A 22262-nucleotide genomic window follows, 5' to 3' on the forward strand; every position below is an offset into this window, starting at 1 on the left:
TTCCTATTCCATGCCTCCTCCCATTCCCCAAAATTTACGTCTCGTCCAATATTTTTCTCCCATGCATTTATTTGATTCTTTGTTATATCCTCGGACTTATCGTCCTCTAATAAATAATTATATAGTTTAGCCAAAGTCTTTTTACCTGTTCCCATCAGGACTTTATCCAATCCATTTGGTCCAAATTCTAAGCCGAATTGTTCTTTGTCTTTCTGGTATCTAGATTTTATTTGTAAATAGGGCCACTTGCTTGCTTGTGTTTTAATGCACTTGTTTTAAAAACAAGAGTCTTCAGGGAAGATGAACCTCCTCATACCAGATTTGAGGATTTGCTCTGCAAATGCAAAATTTCAGCTTTTCTTTAATCCTGGATACTGCTTATGGATACAAAACAGTATTTCTTGTTACAGAAATAAAGTATATCCTAGTTTTCTGTGCCTCAAAAAAATGTTATCAGAGTTCGTCTTGAAGACGGAGGGAAAACGTTGGAAGCAAGAATTTTCCCTCCAAAGTTTGCCATTAACACGATCCCACAGTCATTAGGTTAAACACATTTAAACCAATATCTTGCTTGCTTCCATAATCGAAGTCAGTGGGGAAACCAGCAGGAAGTTGCATGTTCCAGGGTCTCAAGCGAGAAAGTGACTGCTGCCAAGTGAAGAAATGAGGAGTGTGATAGGGTTGGGGAGGGTGATAAAGCAGTGTGGGACTTTGTATGGGCAGGTGAAGGAAGGTCAAAGATGCTGAGCAGGAGTGTCCAAGTAATTGGGAGGGCACAAATGCAGATGGGCTGGGAGAGGGTTGCCAGCACCAAGGGAGCCCTCATGGGGATGCTGGCATGGCTAGAACTCCAAAGAGGAGTTACAGTAACATAGTCATAATTTTGATTGGTCCCTGAAAGAATGGTCATAGGTCAGGGATGATGTGAGGTTTATGAGCAGATGTTCCTCATAAAACTTCTCAGATGAGGGTGTCAGAGTTTGTTGCAGAAATCACATCCAGAAAGCACACACAGGTAACTGATTCAGCAGGATTCATTAACTTCTCTTTATATACATAATAACAGATGAGTAAATGTACAATACCAACAGCAGATTATTCCAACGTGTTAGAGAGTTACAGGCAAAACACACAGGCAGAGGAGAGAACAGCAGAGATGAGTTTCATTTTCAATTCAGAAAGCAGACTAGTTTCAGTTTTAGAGCTGAGCAGAGAGCTACAGATCCACGGCCAGGCTCTTTCCTGTCTCAGCTCCCATTGGCTGACTTTGTTGCTATGCCCTATTCCAGTTCATGAATATTCTGACCGAGGGGACCTGTCCAACTGAAATATAAAACTATTTCCTTTTTCTTTCCAGTTGCCTAGGGTCATGGTGTTGTAGAATGAAGAGAACAAACAACATTCCTGGGTCAGCCAGAGACAGTTTTTATTGCGCAAGGTTCAGAGGCAGATTGGTTCTTGCTATCTGAACAAAGGAAAGAGATCTAATACCCCTGTTTTATACTTTTCCAAGGCAAAGGATTTTTCTAGCACAGCAGTTTTCCATATATGGTTAACATACATCCGTTACATGATAATTGACATTTCCTAATTACTAAATTCCTGCCCTAATTTATAGTATATGAGATAATTTTAGCTAAACATCCTCTTTAGTTCTGTATCCGCTGATGTGTAGATTTATGGCTTCCTTTGATAATAATTAACTTCTGGTTCCATATGGATGTCTTTACATTCTTGACAGCTAGGTTCTTCAGAAGATAGATAGATATATATTACCCAGGATGTAATTTATCTGACTGAATGTAATCTTCCAAACAAGTATTGTTCTTCCAAACCAGCACATTTCTTTCTTACAATAATGTGAATAAGGAGGGCCCTTCAGTGTTCATATAGCTGATCCTGCATCATTCACATTAATGGGACATCTCCTTCTATACAGTCACAGCTGATAATTATTGTGCAAAGACAAGAATCAGACCCTCTTATCACTTGATGTTCACACAATGTCTAGTTGCATGTGACTTGCATGAGAAAGGAACATCTGCTTTCCTGTCCTAGAACAGATATGCAAAATCTGCGAAGATTTCTTTATCAGTGCTAGCTACTCCAACTTTAAATCCTATGAATGATCAAACAAGACATGTGGCCATTTGTCTTTGATATGTCAAATTTTGGACATAATTAGCAAAGTGTAGTACAGGTGGCATCTACTGTTCTTCATTTGCTGAAGTAAAATTAGCTTGAACAGGACTGTCACATTTTCTCTGCAGCTTCTTCTGCTTTGGCCATCATTGGTCCCTCCATCAATAAGATGAGATATTAATCTTCTTCTCAACAATTTTGAAGATCTTGGACCAATAGGTAAGGATTGGTAAGACGTTTGGAAGAACTGATCTTTTTTTTTTTTTTTTTTTGCTTTAATTTATATGCCACCCTTCTCCGGAGACTCAGGGCGGCTTACAATGCGTTAAGCAATAGCCTTCATCCTTTTGTATGTTTATACAAAGTCAGCTTATTGCCCCCACAATCTAGGTCCTCATTTTACCTACCTTTGAAAGGATGGAAGGCTGAGTCAACCTTGAGCCTGGTGAGATTTGAACTTGCAGTAATTGCAAGCAGCAGATGTTAATAACAGTGCTTTAGTCCACTGTACTACAAGCTCTAATTTAAACATAAGCAAAGGCCAAAATATTTGTCTACTAAACTTGTCATTTCTGCACCTGCTTTTTCATTATTTTTGGGTGATGTTGAGAGTTACCTAAAACTCAACCACTTTTTCCTGTAATGCTGGCCATCAAAATGCAAATTAAATTAGCCAAAACTCCAATTTTAAGGGTCCTGATATTTTTTATATAAACTCATTTTTTATGAGTTTCTCCAAAAATGTCTCCATTTTAGCTCACTCAACCTTATTTTTTCAACCGTTTTGTTAGTTTTTTTTTTTTTTCCATGACAAAAGTTCTCTCTTCAGGGTTGTATGTGAAATAGGTGATTCCTACTCAATCCTGGGATTTTTGCATACTCTCTAGCAGCATTGCAGAATCCGACATGGGATTCTCAAAACTTTGCAAATGGCACAAGAGAGAAGAAGAGGGATACTTGCAATGAACTTTGCAAGTTTGAATTTAAATAGTTATTTCTACTTGTGCAATATTCATGGTTTGCAATGGGGTCTCTCTGATATCCCAATATCAGTTGACTTGAAAACATATTTCTCTTTCTCTTTGGCTTTCTGTGAAACCATAATAAAGCTCCCATTTTTCTTGAAGTATCTGTGTCTCCGCTTACATACATGTGTATGCTGATGCTTTATTTAAACTTATATTTATATTTGTATGCACCAGTGGTGAAATCTAAAATTTGTTACTACTGGTTCTGTGGGCATGGCTTGGTGGTGGTGGGGGGGTGTAATGTGACTGGGTGGGCATGGCCATTTTTCTTTTTAACTTTTAAAACCATTTTTTCTACAACCTCCTCGGCGAAGAGATTGTAAAAAAAAATGCTTTCAAAAGGCTCTGACGATCCCAGCTGAGTTGCCTGATCGTCAGAGGCTTTTTTTTTCTTTTAATCCCTGCCCCTCTCCCCCATGCCTAGCTGAAACGTGTGATCATCAGAGGCTTTTTTTCTTTTAAATGCCTCTGCCGATCAGGCAACTCAGCTTGGATCGTCAGAGGCATTTAAAAGAAAAAAAAAGCCTCTGATGATCGCGCGGTTCAGCTAGGCATGGGGGAGAGGGGCAGGTATTTTTGCTTCTGGTTCTCCGAACCACCCGCCTCCATCGCTACCGGATCAAGCGATCCGGTCCGAACCGGGAGCATTTCACCCCTGATATGCACAATGTGTTTTATCAGTGTTATGTATCAGTGATTTCATGATTCTATATATGCATAAATAAATAAAATGTGGCTTAGTAAATATGCAAGGAGTTTTCTGCTGGGCAGAAATTCCTCTATTCTAATGTTTGTCTCAAGTCAGAGATTTCTTGTCACCCCACAGAGGCCAAGGGTCCAATTCACAGTGCCTCTCTTTGTGCATTCTTGAGACTTTCCTCCCCTTTGTCCACTCTCAGGGCACCATGGCACAATCATACCACAATCACAATATTGGGGAACAGCATTTATGGTGGAATTATCAGGATGTTGGTGTTTTATGAACATGGTTAATGAACAGGGAATATTAGATGCAACAGTGGCATGGTGGCAATGGAGCAATTTGATTCACATTCTTACAAATGCGCATTGACTTCGCTGTTTTTACATGATATCAAATACACTTAAAAACACTTAACAAACACATGGATGCTGGGACATACTAATAGCATACATAATTCCCTTCGTTTGCTTGCTTGCTTCTTCCTTTTTTTCATGCATCTGTCTTAAAAACAAAGAAACAAACAAATTTTGAGGTTTTGGTTGAAGGAAAGCAAACTATTGACAAGATCTGCAAGCAGCCTTCCTGGCCACATACTTCCTCCTCCCGCTGCCCCCTGTGAGGCAAGAGTCCTGAGAGAAAGTGCATTGTCTGGGCACACAGCCCTCCACAGGTGAATCCCACCACTGCCTGAGTATATGAAAAGCTTGTTCATATTACAAGCAGTGAATTTGTTTGTGTGCAATATCAAAATTACAGAGAGAGGGCAGCCGCGGTGTGCCCGTCCACACACACACACAAACAAACACAGCCAGCCGAGGGTTAAGAAAGTACTTGGCACGCACACAGGTCGTTATCTCAAACTTGGCAGCAATATAATCACCGTCTGCCAAGGGCTTTTACTGTAACAGCTAACATAAAATTACATACGCATTGCAAATAGTCCAGCAAAACAATATCCCTTTCGGCAGCTTCAGACGTTGTTCAAGTGACTAGCCAAAGTTCGTTTTTGTCTGTCACGGAGTTTTACCAGCCACCACCCTCTCTTATATAGTCTCTGGGGTGTGGTCCAGTGACTCAGTTCTAATCCCTAGCACGCCTCCTTAACTGCTGCAACCGTTTATCACACCTTCGTTGGCGTGCATCCAGGAACGACGGCTCTCCTTCTTCGCTCTCATCCGAGACACCTGGCTCCTGGCTAATCTCCTCTCCCTCGGCCGGCACCTGAGACAGTGCCAGAGGGGAGGGGCCTGGAGAGGGAGGCCTGGCTGACTCGTCTTCCTCATGTTCGGAGCTTTCTTCCTCTGATGAGATAGGCTCAGAGGGCGGGGCCACAACACTGTGAACAGAGTGGCATGAGCCCTGCGGACTGGAAGGTAAGGCTGGCAATGGGGGAGGGAGACCAGATCTGGCTCCACCATGCTTAGCTGAAAGGCTGCCTTGGGGACGGGGGACACAATGAGTTTCGGCTTCCTTTCAGGTCCACCTCACAGCTTCCGCGGGGCCTCCAGGCAGCTTTTGCCCTATTGCCCTCCCCTCCACCTTGGGTCCCGCATCCAGCCTACATGGGGGAGGGATGCGCCGCTTCTGGGCCAACCTGGCCAGTGGGTGGGTGAATGGGCAGCCCATGGGGGAGGCTGCCATACTGGGGCGCTGGTGCCTGAACCAGATGCTTTCTCTTGGCCTCCCTCTCAGAGGCCCTGCGGAAGCCGAGAGGCAGGCCTGAAAGGCAGCCGAGCCTCTCCGTGTCCCGTTCCCCCCCCCCCCGAGGCAGCCCTTCAGGTGAACACAGTGGGCATGGAGCTGGTCCTCTTCCCCCACTGTCAGATGTAGCTTCCAGTCCATGGGGCTTGCACCACTCTGCTCATCGTGGCTGCCCACTCTCTGTAATTGATATTGATCTCTGATATTGCACACAAACAAATTCACTGCTTGTAATATGAACAAGTTTTTCATTTACTCAGCTAGGAATGGTTGGGAGGGGAGGGGTGAGGGGCGGGGGAAGGGCCAGCCAGTGGTGGGATCAGCCAGTTCATCGAACTGCAGAAAAAGTTAGCTACTGATTCAGCTGAACCGGTGCGAACCAGCTGAATCCCACACTGATGTAAGCTGTAATTTGTCAGTGCTGATGGTGCTCAGGTGGTGCTCAGGTTGTTTCACAATTGCACCCAGGACGTCTATTGCTATCATTATTATTATTAGCAGAGGTCAAAAAGTTGGCTAAGTCTGTACAAAAAGCTATTAGATATGAAGATGTGACAATTTTTGATGGATTATTTAATACAATCTGCTCTTTTTTCTTCAAATAGGAACTTCCATCGTAAAAGAAGAGATTATTGGAGCATTATAAAAGTATCTTGATGAATTTCAGCTTGGCAAACATGAATGCTACAGCAGAGTATTTGGACAATAATACTACCAAATATTTCTCCGGACACCAAATTATGACAGAATATTCTCAAATTATCATTTCCTCAGTTGCATTCATCATCTGCTGTACGGGAGTCCCATTAAACGGAATTGTTATCTGGCTACTTGGCTTTGAAATTAAGAGAAACCCTTTCACGGTGCTGATTCTTAATTTAGCTATTGCTGACTTTGGATTTTTGATATGTATGGCGATATTTTGCATTGACATTTGTATACATTTTATACAGCGAGGAATTCCCTCAAAAATCTTCTTTTCTCTCTTCAATGTTACCTATATCAATGGTCTATTTCTTCTGACAGCCATCAGCATAGACCGGTGTGTTGCTGTCCTCTTCCCAATCTGGCATCGCTGTTCCCGGCCAAAATATTTGTCCCCTGCTGTCTGTGCCTTCATCTGGATCTTCTCTTTCTTCCTGATTGGAATACATCACATTATGCAAGAATTGTTTTTCTATAATGCCATCTGGAATCTCCATTTGATTGTGACTGCTGTGCTTTGCCTTCTATTGATTGCAATCTCTACTGTGATCCTATTCATCAAAATCCGTATGAAACCTGAACAGATCAAACGTAGAAGACTTTTAGTGATGATCTTAATTACTCTTCTCTGTTTCCTCATTTTTACTCTTCCGTTATATATCTTCATAGTCAGTACTTATTTTCTTAAGATGGAGAATTTATTTTTGGTTTATGGAGTGGCTTTCTACTTATGTCCAAGTGCTTCCCTAAACCGCAGCGTTAATCCAGTGATCTATTTCCTGGTTGGTAGAAAGAAACGAGCTTGGACCAGGGAGAGCATCAAGGTCATTTTTCGAAGAATCTTCAGAGAAGACGAAGCTCCTGAAATCTGATAAACTGGAGACCAAAACTGGCCTACAAGGAAGACCAAGTGAAGAACAGAAAAGAAACAATGGAAGAAAAGACTTACATTGCCAGAACATTAAAAAAATATAGCAAGCAAAGTAGATAATAAAAAGATTTGGCAATGGCTAACAGCAAGAAAGTTGAAGGAAGAGATACAGCTCTAGTTCTAGCGGCACAAAATCAAGTCTTTAGAACAAATGCATTGTTCGTATTTACCCTAACTAGCCAAAGTATAGAAAAACTCCAATAATTTGGGGATTGTACCTGAAATATATAATAGAGTATTGAGATATCTGATTGTGAATGTATTATCAGCGGCTAGAATTGTGTTTGCTAAAAATTGGAAAAATGAGAAAATACCAACGCAAGATGAAGTTATTAAGAAAATAATGGAATGTGCTGAAATGAGCAAATTGACATTTGAAATCAGAGAACAAGAAGATAAACAATATTATAAGATATGGGACTTATTTTATCAATGGTTAGATTAAAAAAATGTGGAAATGAAAGAAGATAGAGATTCTTATAATACAAGAATTGTAGAAATATATAAAATATAACATAAAGATGTATTATTATTGGATCGATTTAGTGATGAAAATGAATGTTATAATATAAATTAACTCAAATCTTAGAATATTTTGTATAAAATGAGGGAAGAATAGCTATAGTCAAATAAATGATCAATAAGGACAATAATACATGGATATATATTAGATCGATAATATAAGAATTTAGGTTAATTGCAAGCTATGAATATGGTGAAGATGCACAAAAGACTTGTAACCAACCGACACAGTGTGTGTAATTGAAGATGGTTTTATGTTTTTATGTATGTTTGTTTAAAAATAAAAAAAAAATGTTCTTTTTTAAAAAAAAAGAAAGAAAAACTCCAATAATCAAGCCTTAAGAACAAATGCATGCAAATCCAGAATTGAGAAGATTCGGCAAGTGCCATCTCTATGAAGGAGCTGGAGAAACAGCTGGATCACCAGGCTAGATGCTGCAAAAAGATTGCACAGACTGATGGTTACACAATGCAAAGACATGCAAATAGAAACAGAACGATGGTGGCAAAAGAAAGCAGAGGTAATACTAATAGTAATAAACTCAGTGGTAAAATTCAAAACATTTTCCCTACCAGTTCTGGGGGCGTGGCTTGGTGGTCATGTGACTGGGTGGGCGTGGCTTGGTGGTCAACAAGAAGGAACTTCACAGAGTCACAGAGAGGTCCGAAACAAACTAACACACTTTACAGAAAAATACCAGTTTGGGCAATAGGTAGTAAACAAAAAGTAAAAAAAAATAAAAAATTCCAAGGATTGTGCGGCACAGTTGATTGTCACTTTTTGGAACCTTTTTTTTTTTTACTTTTTAAAAGCATTTTTTTTACTACTGGTTCGGGTGAACCAGTAGCATTTTCACTACCGGTTCGGGCGAACCACCCCGAACTGGTAGCATTTCACCCCTGAATAGACTTCCTAGGTTCAATCCCAAAACAACTGGAGCTTGAACCTCATTGGCACTGACACATTCACCATCAATCAATTGCAGCAGGCAGCTTTACTTGGAACAGTTTACATCCTATGACGATACCTTTAATTCCATCAAACATCAGCATCTGCCTATCGCAGGTCCTTGGGAAGGACTCGATAAATGGACAAAAATGCTTGTCACTGTTGAGTTTAAATAGTTGAGTTTAACACCATCCTATTTCAGTGGCATCTCAAAATAATTATAAGTAAACATATATGTAGGCAATTGTTCAATGTCTAAATGGCACCACAACTATTAAATCCATTTCATATGGCTTAGGACCTGGTTATTTATGGGACCGCCTACTACCATCAATAGCCTCCCACCGACCAGTACGCTCCCACAGAGAGGGGCTCCTCCAGGTGCCGTCGGCCAAACAATATCGGCTGTCGGCCCCTAGGGGGAGAGCCTTCTCTGTGGGGGCACCGACGATCTGGAACGAGCTCCCCCCAGAGATACGGAGGATTCCGGATCTGCGCACCTTCCGCCACGAGCTGAAGACTCTTTTATTTCATCAAGCTGGCCTCGCCTAAATCTTCTCCCTTTTAAGTGCAAATTTTAAATTTTAATGTGTTTTAAAATATGGGTATTTTAAATCATGGGTATTAATTCAGCCAAATTTATTTAATTCATTTTATTCGATTTTAAATTTTTATATGTATGTGTTTTATTTCGTGGCTGTTCACCGCCCTGAGTCCTTCGGGAGTAGGGCGGTATAGAAATTCAATAAAATTAAATAAATAAATAAATAAATAAATAAATAAATATGCCAGACTTGTATTTCTTAGAATTATCAACTGTGAGCCCTTACACTTCCAACATTCTCAAAATCCCTAATCCCTAAACAATAAAAATCCACACACACACACCAAAAAAAGCCCACAAGATACAACCTCCCTAGATCTTGTCAATAGTTTGTTTTTCTTCAACCAAAATACCAAAAGTTGTTTCTTTTTAAAACAAATGCATTGAAACACAAGCAAGCAAATTATGTATGTATTAGTATGTCTTAGCATCCATGTGTTTGTTACGTGTTTTTAAGTGTATTTGGTATCATATACAAACAGATACTACAAAGAGCAGCAGTGAAATGAATGCAAGTTTACAAAAATGTGAATCCAATTGCTCTGATGCTGCCAAGATACTGCTACATCTAATATTCCCTTGTTAGTTGTGTTTGTTCATAAAACACCACCATCTAGATAATTCCACCATAAACATTTTCCCCCCAATATTGTAACTGTTCCTCTTCATAATTTTCCTTGTAGTGTAGGAATACTATAAAGAAAGAGGAATTTGCAACATGTTTAACATGAAAATGTTCATCATAAAACGTCTCAGATGAGGGAACAAGTCCAATTGAAATAAAAAATAATTTCCCTTTTCTTTCCAGTTGCCTAGGTTCATGAGGAAGTCTCCTTCTACATTCATAGTTGATTATTATTGTGCAGAGACAAGAATGATATCTTCTTATCACTTGATGTTCAACACAATGTCTAGTTGCATAAATCTTTTCATAAGATCCGCTTTTTGTCCCGGAACTGATATGCGAAATCTGAAAAGATCTGCTTATCACTACTGGCTATTCTGATGTTAAATACTATGAGTTATCAAACAGCACATGTGACAGTTTCTCCCTGATATGTGAAATTTTGGACATAGTTGATAAAGCATAGTATGGGTGGAGCCTACTGCTCTTCGTATGCTGAAGAACAGTTAGCTTGAACAGGGCTTAAAACGCATCACATTTTCTCTGCAGCTTCTTCTGCTTTGGCCATCGGTCCTTCCACCCATCAATAACATGAGATATTAATCTTCTTCTCACCAACTTTGAAGACCTCGGACCAGTAGGTAAGAATGGGCAACAGGTTTTTGAAGAAGAAGTAATCTAATTTAGGCACAAGCAAATGCAATAATATTTCTCCCCTAAGCTAGTAATTTCTGCACCTGATTTTTCGTATCAGTTTTTTGTGATATTTATATGTTTAGCGTTGCCTAAAATTTGATGATTTTTTTTCTGTATTGCTGTTGATCAAAACAAATCATCTTGCAGATATCACACAAGCAATTAAATTATCCCATTTTAACAATCCTGAGATGAGAGTTGCTTCAAAAGTTCTCTTTTTTGCTCATTCAACTTTATTTTGCAACTCCTTTGCTGGTTTATTTTTGTGACAAAACTTCTGTCTTCATGACTGTGTGGGGTCTGCATTCTTCAGATCTAACTCCCCTTTGCCCACCCTCAAGGCACCATGGAACAATCATACCACAGCTACAATATTGGGGGGGGGGGAAATTAGGGTGGAATTATCTAGATGGAGGTGTTTTATGAACAACACATCTAACAAGGGTATTTTAGATGCAACAGAGCAATTTGATTCATATTTTTACAAATTTGCATTCAGTTCACTGCTGCTCCTTGTAGCATCTGTTTGAATATGATACCAAATACACTTAAAAACTTTACAAAGACATGGAGGCTGAGACATAGCAATAGCATACATATTTCCTTTTGTTTGTTTGTTTGTTTCTTTCTTTCTTTGCTTGCTTGCTTGAGTTTTAGTGCATTTGTTTTAAAAACAAACAGATTTTGGTTTCTTGGCTGAGGGAAGGTCTAGGAGGTTGTATGATTTTTTTTTGTTTGTTTGTTTTTTTTTGCAAAAAAAATTTTTTTAACACACAAATAAACATTTTTATGTTTTCGGAACAGAGCATTGATCTGGTCATACATTTGTTCAATTTTTTTGTCATCTTTAACAAAATTTTATATATTCTATTTTTGCCGTAGCACTTATTTCTTAATCTTAAATCACATATCTCTACTATTACCATCTTATAGAAAGTTTACTCATATTAACTTAATCAAAGCAATTACCCTTCTATTAATCCACCTTAAATCTTAATTCAAATAATACCTCATAATACATTTCACAATTCTTACCCTAAATCCTCACTATTAACAATACAGTTCAAACATGTTTATATTTCAAAATCTTATTTCCATTTCTAAAACTTCCTTACATTTGTTATTACTTCATATAATATTCATTAAATCTTTATTTCATTATTACTTCATCAAATATATGAGAAATAGATTATGCTAAAAGAAAATATATCAATGGACATAATGAATCAATTTTTATTAAGATGTTAGATGATGTATTATTTGAGAAAATGGATGGTTATCATAATTGGGATATTGTTTAAATACTTATAACAATTGTAATAATTTGAATATTTTCGATAATACATCTATCTAGGCAAAAGAAAGAAAACTGAAACGATAAAGGATTATGATTTACATAAGAATTACTTAATTGGTTTCTATATGAATGGTATTGTTAAATAGATAGAATTTAGGGAAATAATTGGGAATTGTATTATGTAGTATTATTTGAATTAAGAACTTTGTTTAAATATTAAATTGCTATATTTTTAAGATTAGAGATAAGATTTAAATTTGGGAGGTTGTATATTGTGTGCTTTTTTGGGGTGTGTGTGGGTTTTTATTGCTCATGGATTTGGGATTATGAGAATGTTGGAGGCATAAGGGCTCACAGTTGATACTCCTGAGAAATACACATCTAGCATATGGAATGGATTCAGTGGTTGTGGTGCCATTTAGACATTGAACAACATATATGTTTCCTTATAATTATTTTGAGATGCCATTGAAATAGGACCATTCTAAACTCAACCCCTATTTCTTGGGATTTGAACTCTCATTATACCTGGATAAACTGTGGCAAGCAATTTGTCCCTTTATTGAGTCCTTCCCTGTGACCTGGGATCAGGGGTGAAATGCTCCCGGTTCGGACCGGATCGCCCGATCCGGTAGTGATGGAGGCGGGTGGTTTGGAGAACCGGTAGCAAAAATCCTTGCCCCCCCCCATGCCCAGCTGAGCTGCACTTTTTAAAAAAACCCTCTGCCGATCAGGCAACTCAGCTTGGATTATCAGAGCCATTTAAAGGAAAAAAGTTTTTTTAGAATTGCACCCAAGACATCTATTACTAGTACCACTTCTATTATGATTATTATGATTTTTATTATTGTTATTTTTATTGTTGTTGTTATTATAATTATTATCATCATATCATCATTATCTATGGGAAGAAATAGGCTCAAACTCAACCCTTCCAAGACTGAGTGGCTGTGGCTTCCGGCATCCCGGTATAGTCAGCTGTCGCCATCACGACAGGTGACTCTTTACCCCTCACAGAGAGGGCTCGCAATCTGGACGTCCTCCTGGACACACAGCTGTCTTTAGAAGAGCATATGACGGCTGTGGCCAGGGGGGCCTTCCATCAGATTCGCCTGATCCGCCAGTTGAGTCCCTTTCTGGATCGGGACACCTTGCGCACGGTCACTCACGCCCTTGTTACCTCTCGGCTGGACTACTGTAATGCTCTCTACATGGGGCTCCCCTTGAAGAGCACTCGGAGGCTCCAACTGGTCCAGAATGCGGCCGCGCGGGTGATTATGGGTGCAACCCGTTGCGCTCATGTAACACCTCTCCTGCGCGAGCTGCACTGGCTCCCAGTGGTCTTCTGAGTGCGATTCAAGGTGTTGGTTACCACCTTTAAAGCGCTCCATGGCTCAGGACCTGGGTACTTACGAGACCGCCTTCTGCCACCGATAGCCTCCCACCGACCAGTTCGCTCCCACAGAGAGGGACTCCTCAGGGTGCCATCGGCCAAACTATGTCGGCTGGTGACACCCAAGGGGAGAGCCTTCTCTGTGGGAGCTCCTGCCCTTTGGAACAAACTGCCCCTGGAAATACGTACAATCTCTGATCTCCGAGTTTTTTGCTGTGTCCTCAAGACCCTGCTCTTCCGACAGGCAGGGCTATCTTTGTAAAGTAGTTTTAAATTTGGAGTTTTAAATTTTTGGGTTTTTAATGAAACTTGGCCATAAATGTAATAATTTTAATAATTTTTCAATTTAATTGGAATTTGTATTGTGTTTTTTACTTGGCTGTGCACCGCCCGAGTCCTTCGGGAGAGGGGCGGTATAGAAATAAAATTATCTATCTATCTATCTATCTATCTATCTATCTATCTATCTATCTATCTATCTATCTATGGTCCAAAAGTTGGCTCAGCCTGTACACAAGGATGGTTAGATATGACGATGTGACAATTATTGATGAATTATATAATCCAATCTGCTCTTTTTTTCCCCTTTCAAATAGGAACTTTTATTGAAAAGGAAGAGATTATTGGAGCATTATAAAAGTATCTTGATGAATTTCAGCTTGGCAAACATGAATATTACAGCAGATTATTTGGACTTTTATACTACCAAAAGTATTTACGAAGACCAAATTATGTCAGATTATTCTAAAAGTATCATTTTCTCAGTCGTAATCACCATCTGCTGTATTGGAGTCCCATTAAATGGAATTGTTATCTGGCTACTTGGGTTCCAAATTAAGAGAAATCCTTTCACAGTATTGATTCTTAATTTAGCTATTGCAGACTTTGGAGTTCTCATATTTATGGCTATATTTTGCATTGATATTTTTATATGTTTTATACAGCCAGAAATTCCCTGGGAAATTGTCTTTTCTCTCTTCAAAATTGCATATATCAATGGTCTCTTTCTTCTGACAGCCATCAGCATTGACCGGTGTGTTGCTGTCTTCTACCCCATCTGGCATCGTTGTTCCCGGCCAAAATATTTGTCCTCTTCTGTCTGTGCCTTCCTCTGGATCTTCTCTTCCATCCTAATTGGAATACATCACATTATGCAATATTTGTTTTTCTATAATGCCATCTGGAATCTCCATTTGATTGTGACTGCTGTGCTTTGCCTTCCATTGATCACAATCTCTACTGTGATCCTATTCATCAAAATCCTTATGAAACCTGAACAGATCAAACGTAGAAGACTTTTAGCGATGATCTTAATTACTCTTCTCTGTTTCCTTATTTTTACTCTTCCGTTATATATCTTCGTATTCAGTACTTATTTTCTTAAGACGAAGAATTTATTTTTGGTTTATGGAGTGGATTTCTACTTATGTCCAAGTGCTTCCCTAAACAGCAGCATTAACCCGGTGATCTATTTCCTGGTTGGTAGAAAGAAACAAGCTCGGACCAGGGAGACCATCAAGGTCGTTTTTCAAAGAGTCTTCAGAGATGACGAAGCTCCTGAAATCTGATAAAAGTGTACCAACACGATTTCAAACCCTCTGTAAATGCAATATTTTAGCTTTTCTTTAATGCTGGATACCTTTCATGAATACGAAACTGTATTTTATTTTATTTTTTGCTGCAGAAATAAAGTATAACCAAGTTTTATTTACCTCAAAAAAAAAAAAAAAAAAGCTATCCGAGTTCATTTTGAAGATTGGAGAAAGATGTAGGAAACAAGACTGTTCCCTCCAAAGTTTGCCAATAACAGAATCCGACAGTCACTGGGTGTGGCATCTCCTTGCTGGCTTCCTGCAACCAAGATCAGTGAGGAAGCTGGCAAGAAGTTGCCAGTCCCAGGCACTTAGGGAAAAAAGTGGCTGCTGCCAGGTAAGGAAGTAAGGGGTGTGAGGGAGTTGGGGAGGGCAAACAAGTCGTAAATTGCCATGAGGGACTTTGTATGAACAAAGTAAGGTGGGTCAAGGATGGTGCGCAGGAGTGTCTGAGTGTTCTGCCCCAGATATGGACCCCAAAGAACGCAGCACACACGAAGTCCGTTCAGACCTTAGTTTACTGAATAAACCAGTCTTTTATAACAACGGCTGTTAATTAATTGCATTAACAGCCTCCAAGAATTCAAAGAAGAATAACTGAAAACTTACTATGGTTGGCAGAATGCCCTGAAGCAATTTGCAGGAAGCTGATAAGATAAGCAAGACAAGACAGGAAGGTATGTGAACGGAGTTGTTCCCTGCAAATTGCTTCAGTTGGCGTTCCTCCTTAAATAGGCTAAGGGAGTGGCCAATTAGCCCCAAGCCTTACTCTTGAGGAGACCTCCCCCTGAGGAGCCACTCCTGCCTTTTGGCAGCTCTGCGCGCCCGTGCATCGCGAAGAGGTTCCTCCTCTTCGTCCTCTTCACTTAAGGGAGCTTCTGGAGGTTCTGAAGGCCCTGGCTGAATCCCTGCCTCTGCACCACATCTTCTCCAGCCTCCTCATTGTCTGACTCGAGTGCCAGCTGCAAAGGCTGCTGGCGCAGCACCACACCAGCCTCCTCGCTGTCTGAATCAGCTACTAGCTGCACAGGCCACTTATGGGCCACAACACTGAGTAACTGGGATGGCACAAGTGCAGATGGTCTAGGGGTGAGTGCATGGATGGGAGAGACTCTCCAATTCTTAGGTTGGCAGTGGCATCAGTGAGCAGTTGACTTTTTCGGGTGTTCCAACCCAACTGCAGCCTTCATAACAAAATAAAACAGGTAACACATCAGCAAATAAACTCTGTGCAACATGAGATCAAGGGAATAAGGTGCCTTATTGTTTCCTTATTAGCTTACCCATCATTTTCCCTTGTATCAGTTTTGTCTCTTCTTGCTTCCTGCTTCCTAGCGAAACTAAATAATGTGACAAAGCATGATTTGGAACACACACACAATAAAACATTAAAGTGAAATAAGGAGCAACAAGAAGAAAGGAATAAAACAAGCAAACAAACACAAAACAAGTCCAATCTGGGTTGATCACTGGGACCAGAGGTTCTGTCTTCCAAGCTTTCAGACTCATGCTGGAGTCCATCCCTGGGGAACTTCTCTCTAGCACAGGGGTGTCAAACTAGATTTCTTCAAAGGCTGCATCAGCATTGTAGTTCTCCTCTGCGGGGTGGTTGGGGGGAGGCAGGGCAGGGGGTAGACAGGACGGGCACCTTCTGCAGCACTCTGTCGGCCAAAATGGGGCATGGGGGGCCATGAGTTCCCCTCCAAGGATCATTTTCGGTCACCATGGTCTCCTGCAGCACTCTGCTGGCCAAAAATGACCTGTGGGGGTCCCCGCAATTTTGGTATTTCCAGGCCGGCCCCATGGGCCAGATCTAAATACCCCACGGGCTGAATTCCCCCACAGCAGGGGTGAAATCCAGCAGGTACTGAGAGGTTCTGAAGAACCGGTAGTAGAAATTTTGAGCAGTTCGGAGAACCTGCAAGTACCACCTCTGGCTGGCCCCAGAGTGGGGTGGGAATGGAGATTTTGCAATATCCTTTCCCCAGGAGTGGGGTGGGAATGGGGATTCTGCAGTATCCTTCTCCCAGGAGTGGGGAGGGAAGGGGGATTTTGCGGTATCCTTCCCTTGCCATGCCCACCAAGCCATGTCCACCAAGCAACACCATGCCCACCAAGCCACGACCACAGAACCGGGAGTAAAAAAAAATGGATTTCTCCACTGACCCACAGGCCTTGAATCTGATACTCCTGCTCTAGCATAAACAGGAATTGGCATTATCTTTTATCTTGGGGGGTGAGAGAAAAGACAGTTGGATGAGAAATTCATTATCAGGTTTTGTAGATAAGAGATCCTATGTCATGGATGTTTTTTTAAAAAATGCACTTTTCATGCTAACTTCCTGGATTCCTGGCAGGTCTCCTTCTCTTTGTTGATAGTCGCATGATTATCTGATTAATCATGATTTTTCTTAAGAAGCCAATGATCACATCTTGGTGTCACATAGGCAGGGCACAGAGTGTGTGTGCATTTTTTAGTGTGCATTTTTCCGGGAAATAAAAAAAAAATTGCACTTTTTCATGCCAGAAGAGAAATGACTGATCCATGTTTTCTGTAGGAGATTGATTCTCACTTGCTATGATGACGCTGAATCTTTTGACTTTTATAAAAATGGAATCGAATTCTTTACTGGCTAAGTGTGATTGGACACACAAGGAATTTGTCTTCGGTGCAGAAGCAGTCAGTGTACATTAAAAAAAAATCATTCATCAAGAATCATAAGATGCAACACTTAGTGATAGTCAAAGGGTACGAAATAAGCACTCAAATCATACTAAGAGACTAAATAAAATGATATACAGTAAATCGTAAAGATACAAGGAGCAAGGTTATAGTCATAAGTAGGAGGAGATAGGTAATAGGAAGAATGAGAAGAATAGCAGTAATACAGTGTTAGTAAATAGTTTGACAGTGTTGTGGGAATTAGTTGTTTAGTAGAGTGATGGCATTCGGGGAAAAACTGTCCTTGTGTCTAGTTGTTCTGGTGTGCAGTGCTCTATAGTGTAGTTTTGATGATAGAAGTTGAAACAATTTATGTCCAGGATGTGAGGGGTTTGTAGATATTTTCACAGCCCTCTTTTTCACTCGTGCGGTATACAGGTCCTCAATGGAAGGCAGGTTGGTAGCCATTGTTTTTTTCTCCAGTTCTAATTATCTGTGGAAGTCTGTGTCTGTCTTGTTGGGTTGCAGAACCAAACCAGACAGTTATAGAGGTACAGATGACAGAGTCAATAATTCCTCTGTAGAACTGGATCAGCAGCGACATAGTTCAAGCAGATCAACACCTTTGAAGATTTCTGTTAAGTCTCTACTTCCACCTGTATCCAATTCTACAGGCAATTTTTTCAACATTGTCACTCTTGATGGGTGAACGGACTTTCCTTCTTGTCAATGAACTGCCTGAAGTTTATCTAAATAAGACTTTATCACATTTTTCCTATAGCCATTTCCAATCACTTCAGCCCTCAACACTAGGACAATAATCTACTACTCACTACTTTGAAGAGCTTAATCCATGAACTTTTGATACGACTAATCCCGGACCTCTGTACCTTCTGCCGGGCCCTGAAGACTTTTTTATTTCAGCAAGCCGGGCTGGGTTAAAATTTTTTTAATTGGGTGAATTTTATGGGTAAGGGGTTTTAAATTGGAGAAGCCTAAGATAATTTAATTTTGTTTTAATGTATTTTAATATTTGTATTGTGTGTTTTTAATTCTGGCTGTTCACCGCCCCGAGTCCTTCGGGAGAGGGGGCTGTATAAAAATTTAATAAATAAATAAATAAATAAACAAACAAACAAATAAATAAATAAATAAATAAATAAATAAATAAAACTTTCAAATGTGTCATAATTTTCCTTTTCCTTAGAGTTGTCTAGTTTATGGGCAGTCTCCTTTTTCTGCAGCTGTTGATCATCCTGCAAAAACAGGAACCAAATCTTCTTGTTATTTGATATTCACACTGATTAGGAAAAACACAGAATAAATACAGTTGTGTGAGACTTTTAGCAAGATCTGCTTCCTCGTCCCGAAAGAGAAAGAATATTTTCTTCAAAAGATCTGCTTACAATTGCCTCTGATACTCAGACATTTAATCCTATCAACAACACATCTGACAGGTTCTCCTTGATGTATGTCCAACAAGACGTAATACCCATCATATTTTCTCTACAACTTCTTCTGCTTTGAACATTGTCAGTGGCTAAATTAACTGTAGCAGTCAGTTACATGATACAGTAAACTTCTTCTCATCAAATCTGGACCAATTGCTTCAAAAAGGTAAGATGTTTGGTAGATCTTAGATCAATGCAATAATATTTGTGTGCTTAACTAGTATTTTCTGCTCCTGATTTTTCACATCAGAATATTTTGTGACATTTAGATGCCGATAGTTATCTAAATCTCAATTGATGTTTTCTGGAGCAATTTTCCAATGTAATCCCACAGGTACTTTTCAAAAGGCTTCCTTGGTTTTTTTCCTTGAAAATATTTTGCTCCTCATTCAAGAAGCTTTTTCAGTTCTGACTGAATGGTAGAGAATAGAAGGATTTACATTTTTTACAGTTATCTGAAGGTTAGTCCTTAGCTCTCAGAGTCATTGAGTCCACATGGAGATTCATCTATATCCTCAGGGTTACCTGAATCATAGTGCAAATGGTGTGGAGCCTTCTTGGGACTGCTGAAAGGACTGTGTTGTAGACAAGAGATAGGTGCTATTGTATCCCTCCCCCTCTGCTGAGAGATGGCTGTTCAATCTTAAAATAGATGGTGTCTTTAACTTCTCCTTCAAACTAGTGTTCCTCTCTGTCCTGAATGTGGATTTTCCTGTCTTCAAAACAATGACATTTTTCTTTCAACTGCTAATGAACTGCTGAATCTTGTCCTGGTGGGTTTTTTTCTCCTATGTTGTGCCTTGCATTTGTGAAGTGGTGGTTTTGTTTCTCCAATGTACTGCAAATGTCTCACTGTATACGTCTACACTGGCTGGGGCATGTCGTGAGAATGGCTGATGGTCGGATTCCGAAAGATCTCCTGTATGGAGAATTAGTGCAGGGAAAGCGCCTCAGAGGGAGACCACAGCTGTGAAATAAGGATATCTACAAGAGGGACCTAAAGGCCCTGGGAATGGACATTAACAACTGGGAAATCTTGACCTCCGATCGTTCAGTTTGTAGGCTAAAAACACAGCATGGCCTTCTCCAATTCGAAGAGACATTTGTTCGGCAGGCTGAGGCAAAGAAGCAGTCCCGGAACCAGTGAAATCTGAGGTCTGGGCAGGGGACAGAATGTATCTGCCCTCAGTGTGGAAGGGATTGCCACTCTCGAATTGGCCTTTTTAGTCACACTATTGCTATTATTATTAAGGTTGATCACACAGCCAGCTGGTTGTTTAGAATGGATTTTGTGTAGTATTAGCAAATCAGATGAGAAGATAAAGATGAATATATAACTATTATTGAGCAATTATTGAAATCCACTCTTCTTTCTTTTCTCCTAGTAGGAACTTCAATTCCAAAAGGAGAGAGCTTGGGATGCTTAAAAAAAAAATTGTTGAATTTCAGCCTGGCAAACACGAATCGTACTACACAATATTGGGACAATAATTATACTACCCATTCTTTAAATGAGAATACAGAGGCATATGTCTGTACTGAGTGTATCATATTTAACAGATTAACAGAGTTGGGAGGGACCTTATAGGTCATCTAGTCCAACCCCCCGCTCAAGCAGGAGACCCTACACCATTTCTGACAAATGGCAATCCAATCTTTTCTTGAAAGTTTCAAATGATGAAGCTCCCACAACTTCCGAAGGCAGCTTCTGTTCCATTGCTTGATTGCTCTTACTGACAGAAAATTTCTCCTTATTTCTAGGTTGAAACTCTCCTTGGTCAGTTTCCATCCATTGTTCCTTGTCTGGCCTTCAGGTGCTTTGGAAAACAGCTTGACCCCCTCCTCTCTGTGGCAGCCCCTCAAATATTGGAAGACTTTTGTTATTGCCAGTCATAGTCCACATCTGCTGTATAGAACTCACATTAAATGGAGGTGTGATTTGGATACTTGGCTTCCATAGTAAGAGAAACCCTTATACTGTATTCATTCTTAACTTAGCTATTGCTGACTTTGGGTATCTCATAAATATGGCTATGTACCACATTGATAGTTTTATAAATTTTGGACCATGTATATCTACGATTATCACTTCTCCTCTTCACACAGTTTTGTATATCAATGATCTCTTACTTCTGACAGCCATCAGCATTGACTGGTGTGTTGCTGTCCTCTTCCCCACCTGGCATCGCTGTTCCCGGCCAAAATATTTGTCCCCTGCTGTCTGTGCCTTCCTCTGGATTTTCTTTTTTCTCCTTGTTCAAAGTCTGAACTTTGTACTGTTGGAAGAAATATCCTTCTGGGTTCTGCTCCAAGTGGGGAAAAAGACACTGGAAACATGGAGACTGCTTGGAAAGATGGTTTAATGGTGGACAGGATCACATGGCTTGAGTTCCTGAAAAGAAAAGGGAGGGATACAGCAAGTTCACGGGTTTTTATGCTCTCCCTGGCTTTGAATTTCCTGGGGCCCAGAAAGACTATCCTGATTGGTTGTCAGACTCCCAGGGGGTGGGGGTCTTAGCTAGCCTTGCTGGCTGATGTAATCTTCCCAGGTGCCATGTGGTGAGTTTCTGTCCTAGATGGGTCCCATTGTGTTAGTTTCTGTTGCTATTGTGTTGCAGATTATGGCCCATTAACAAAGGTGTGTGGGGGGGGAGGCAGGAAGCTGCTTTGTCTTTAAAACATGTTTCTCCATTTTAAAACATGTTTCTCCATTTCTCATCCAGGGAAATATAATATTCTGCCTTTTTAATATTTCCTAAAATATTTCATTCTTCCAGGAAAGGGATGGGTGCTAACTTCTTACAGTACCATATGCATTTAGATATGGCCCCATCTGGAATCTCCATTTGCTTGTGACTGCTCTGTTTAGCCTTTTGTTGATCATAACCTCTACTCTGATCCTATTCATCAAAATAAGAGCCTTGGTAGTACAGTGGTCTAAGGCACCCTGTTATTAAGCTGGTTATTAAGACCAGCTGCCTGCAATTACTGCAGGTTCGAATCTCGCCAAGGCTCAAGGTTGACTCAGCCTTCTTTCCATCCTTTCTAAGGTAGGTAAATTGAGGACCCAGTTGTGGGGGCAATAAGCTGACTTTGTATAAATATACAAAAGGATGAAGGCTATTGCTTAACGCATTGTAAGCCGCCCTGAGTCTCCGGAGAAGGGCGGCATATAAATCAAATTTAAAAAAAAAATACAGTTTAAATCTAACCAGATCAAACATAGAAGACTTTTAGCGATGATCTTAATTACTCTTCTCT

At 40.1% G+C, this 22262-nt stretch overlaps 2 protein-coding genes across 3 annotated transcripts; both read left to right on the plus strand.

Moving 5' to 3' along the window:
• The first annotated feature begins 6199 nt into the window (after window positions 1–6199).
• Window positions 6200–7632, plus strand: LOC148114969 (mas-related G protein-coupled receptor member H-like). The gene has a single exon (XM_087888822.1). The coding sequence runs from the start codon at window positions 6231–6233 to the stop codon at window positions 7149–7151; it is 921 nt and encodes a 306-aa protein (XP_087744948.1). The 5' UTR covers window positions 6200–6230; the 3' UTR covers window positions 7152–7632.
• A 374-nt stretch (window positions 7633–8006) lies between these two features.
• On the plus strand, window positions 8007–15008 carry LOC148114970 (mas-related G protein-coupled receptor member H-like). 2 transcript variants are annotated; one of them, XM_087888823.1, is made up of 2 exons: window positions 8007–8253; window positions 13893–15008. In XM_087888823.1, exons 1-2 carry the CDS (start codon window positions 8191–8193, stop codon window positions 14862–14864), a joined length of 1035 nt encoding a protein of 344 aa, XP_087744949.1. In that variant the 5' UTR covers window positions 8007–8190; the 3' UTR covers window positions 14865–15008. The 2 variants fall into 2 exon arrangements, with proteins under 2 accessions (XP_087744949.1, XP_087744951.1); XM_087888825.1 differs by lacking the exon at window positions 8007–8253 and adding an exon at window positions 9399–10551.
• The last annotated feature ends 7254 nt before the right edge of the window (window positions 15009–22262 follow it).

The sequence above is a fragment of the Pantherophis guttatus genome, chromosome 3, assembly GCF_059756535.1.
Source record: "Pantherophis guttatus breed Tessera chromosome 3, ASM5975653v1, whole genome shotgun sequence".
NCBI lineage: Eukaryota > Metazoa > Chordata > Lepidosauria > Squamata > Colubridae > Pantherophis > Pantherophis guttatus.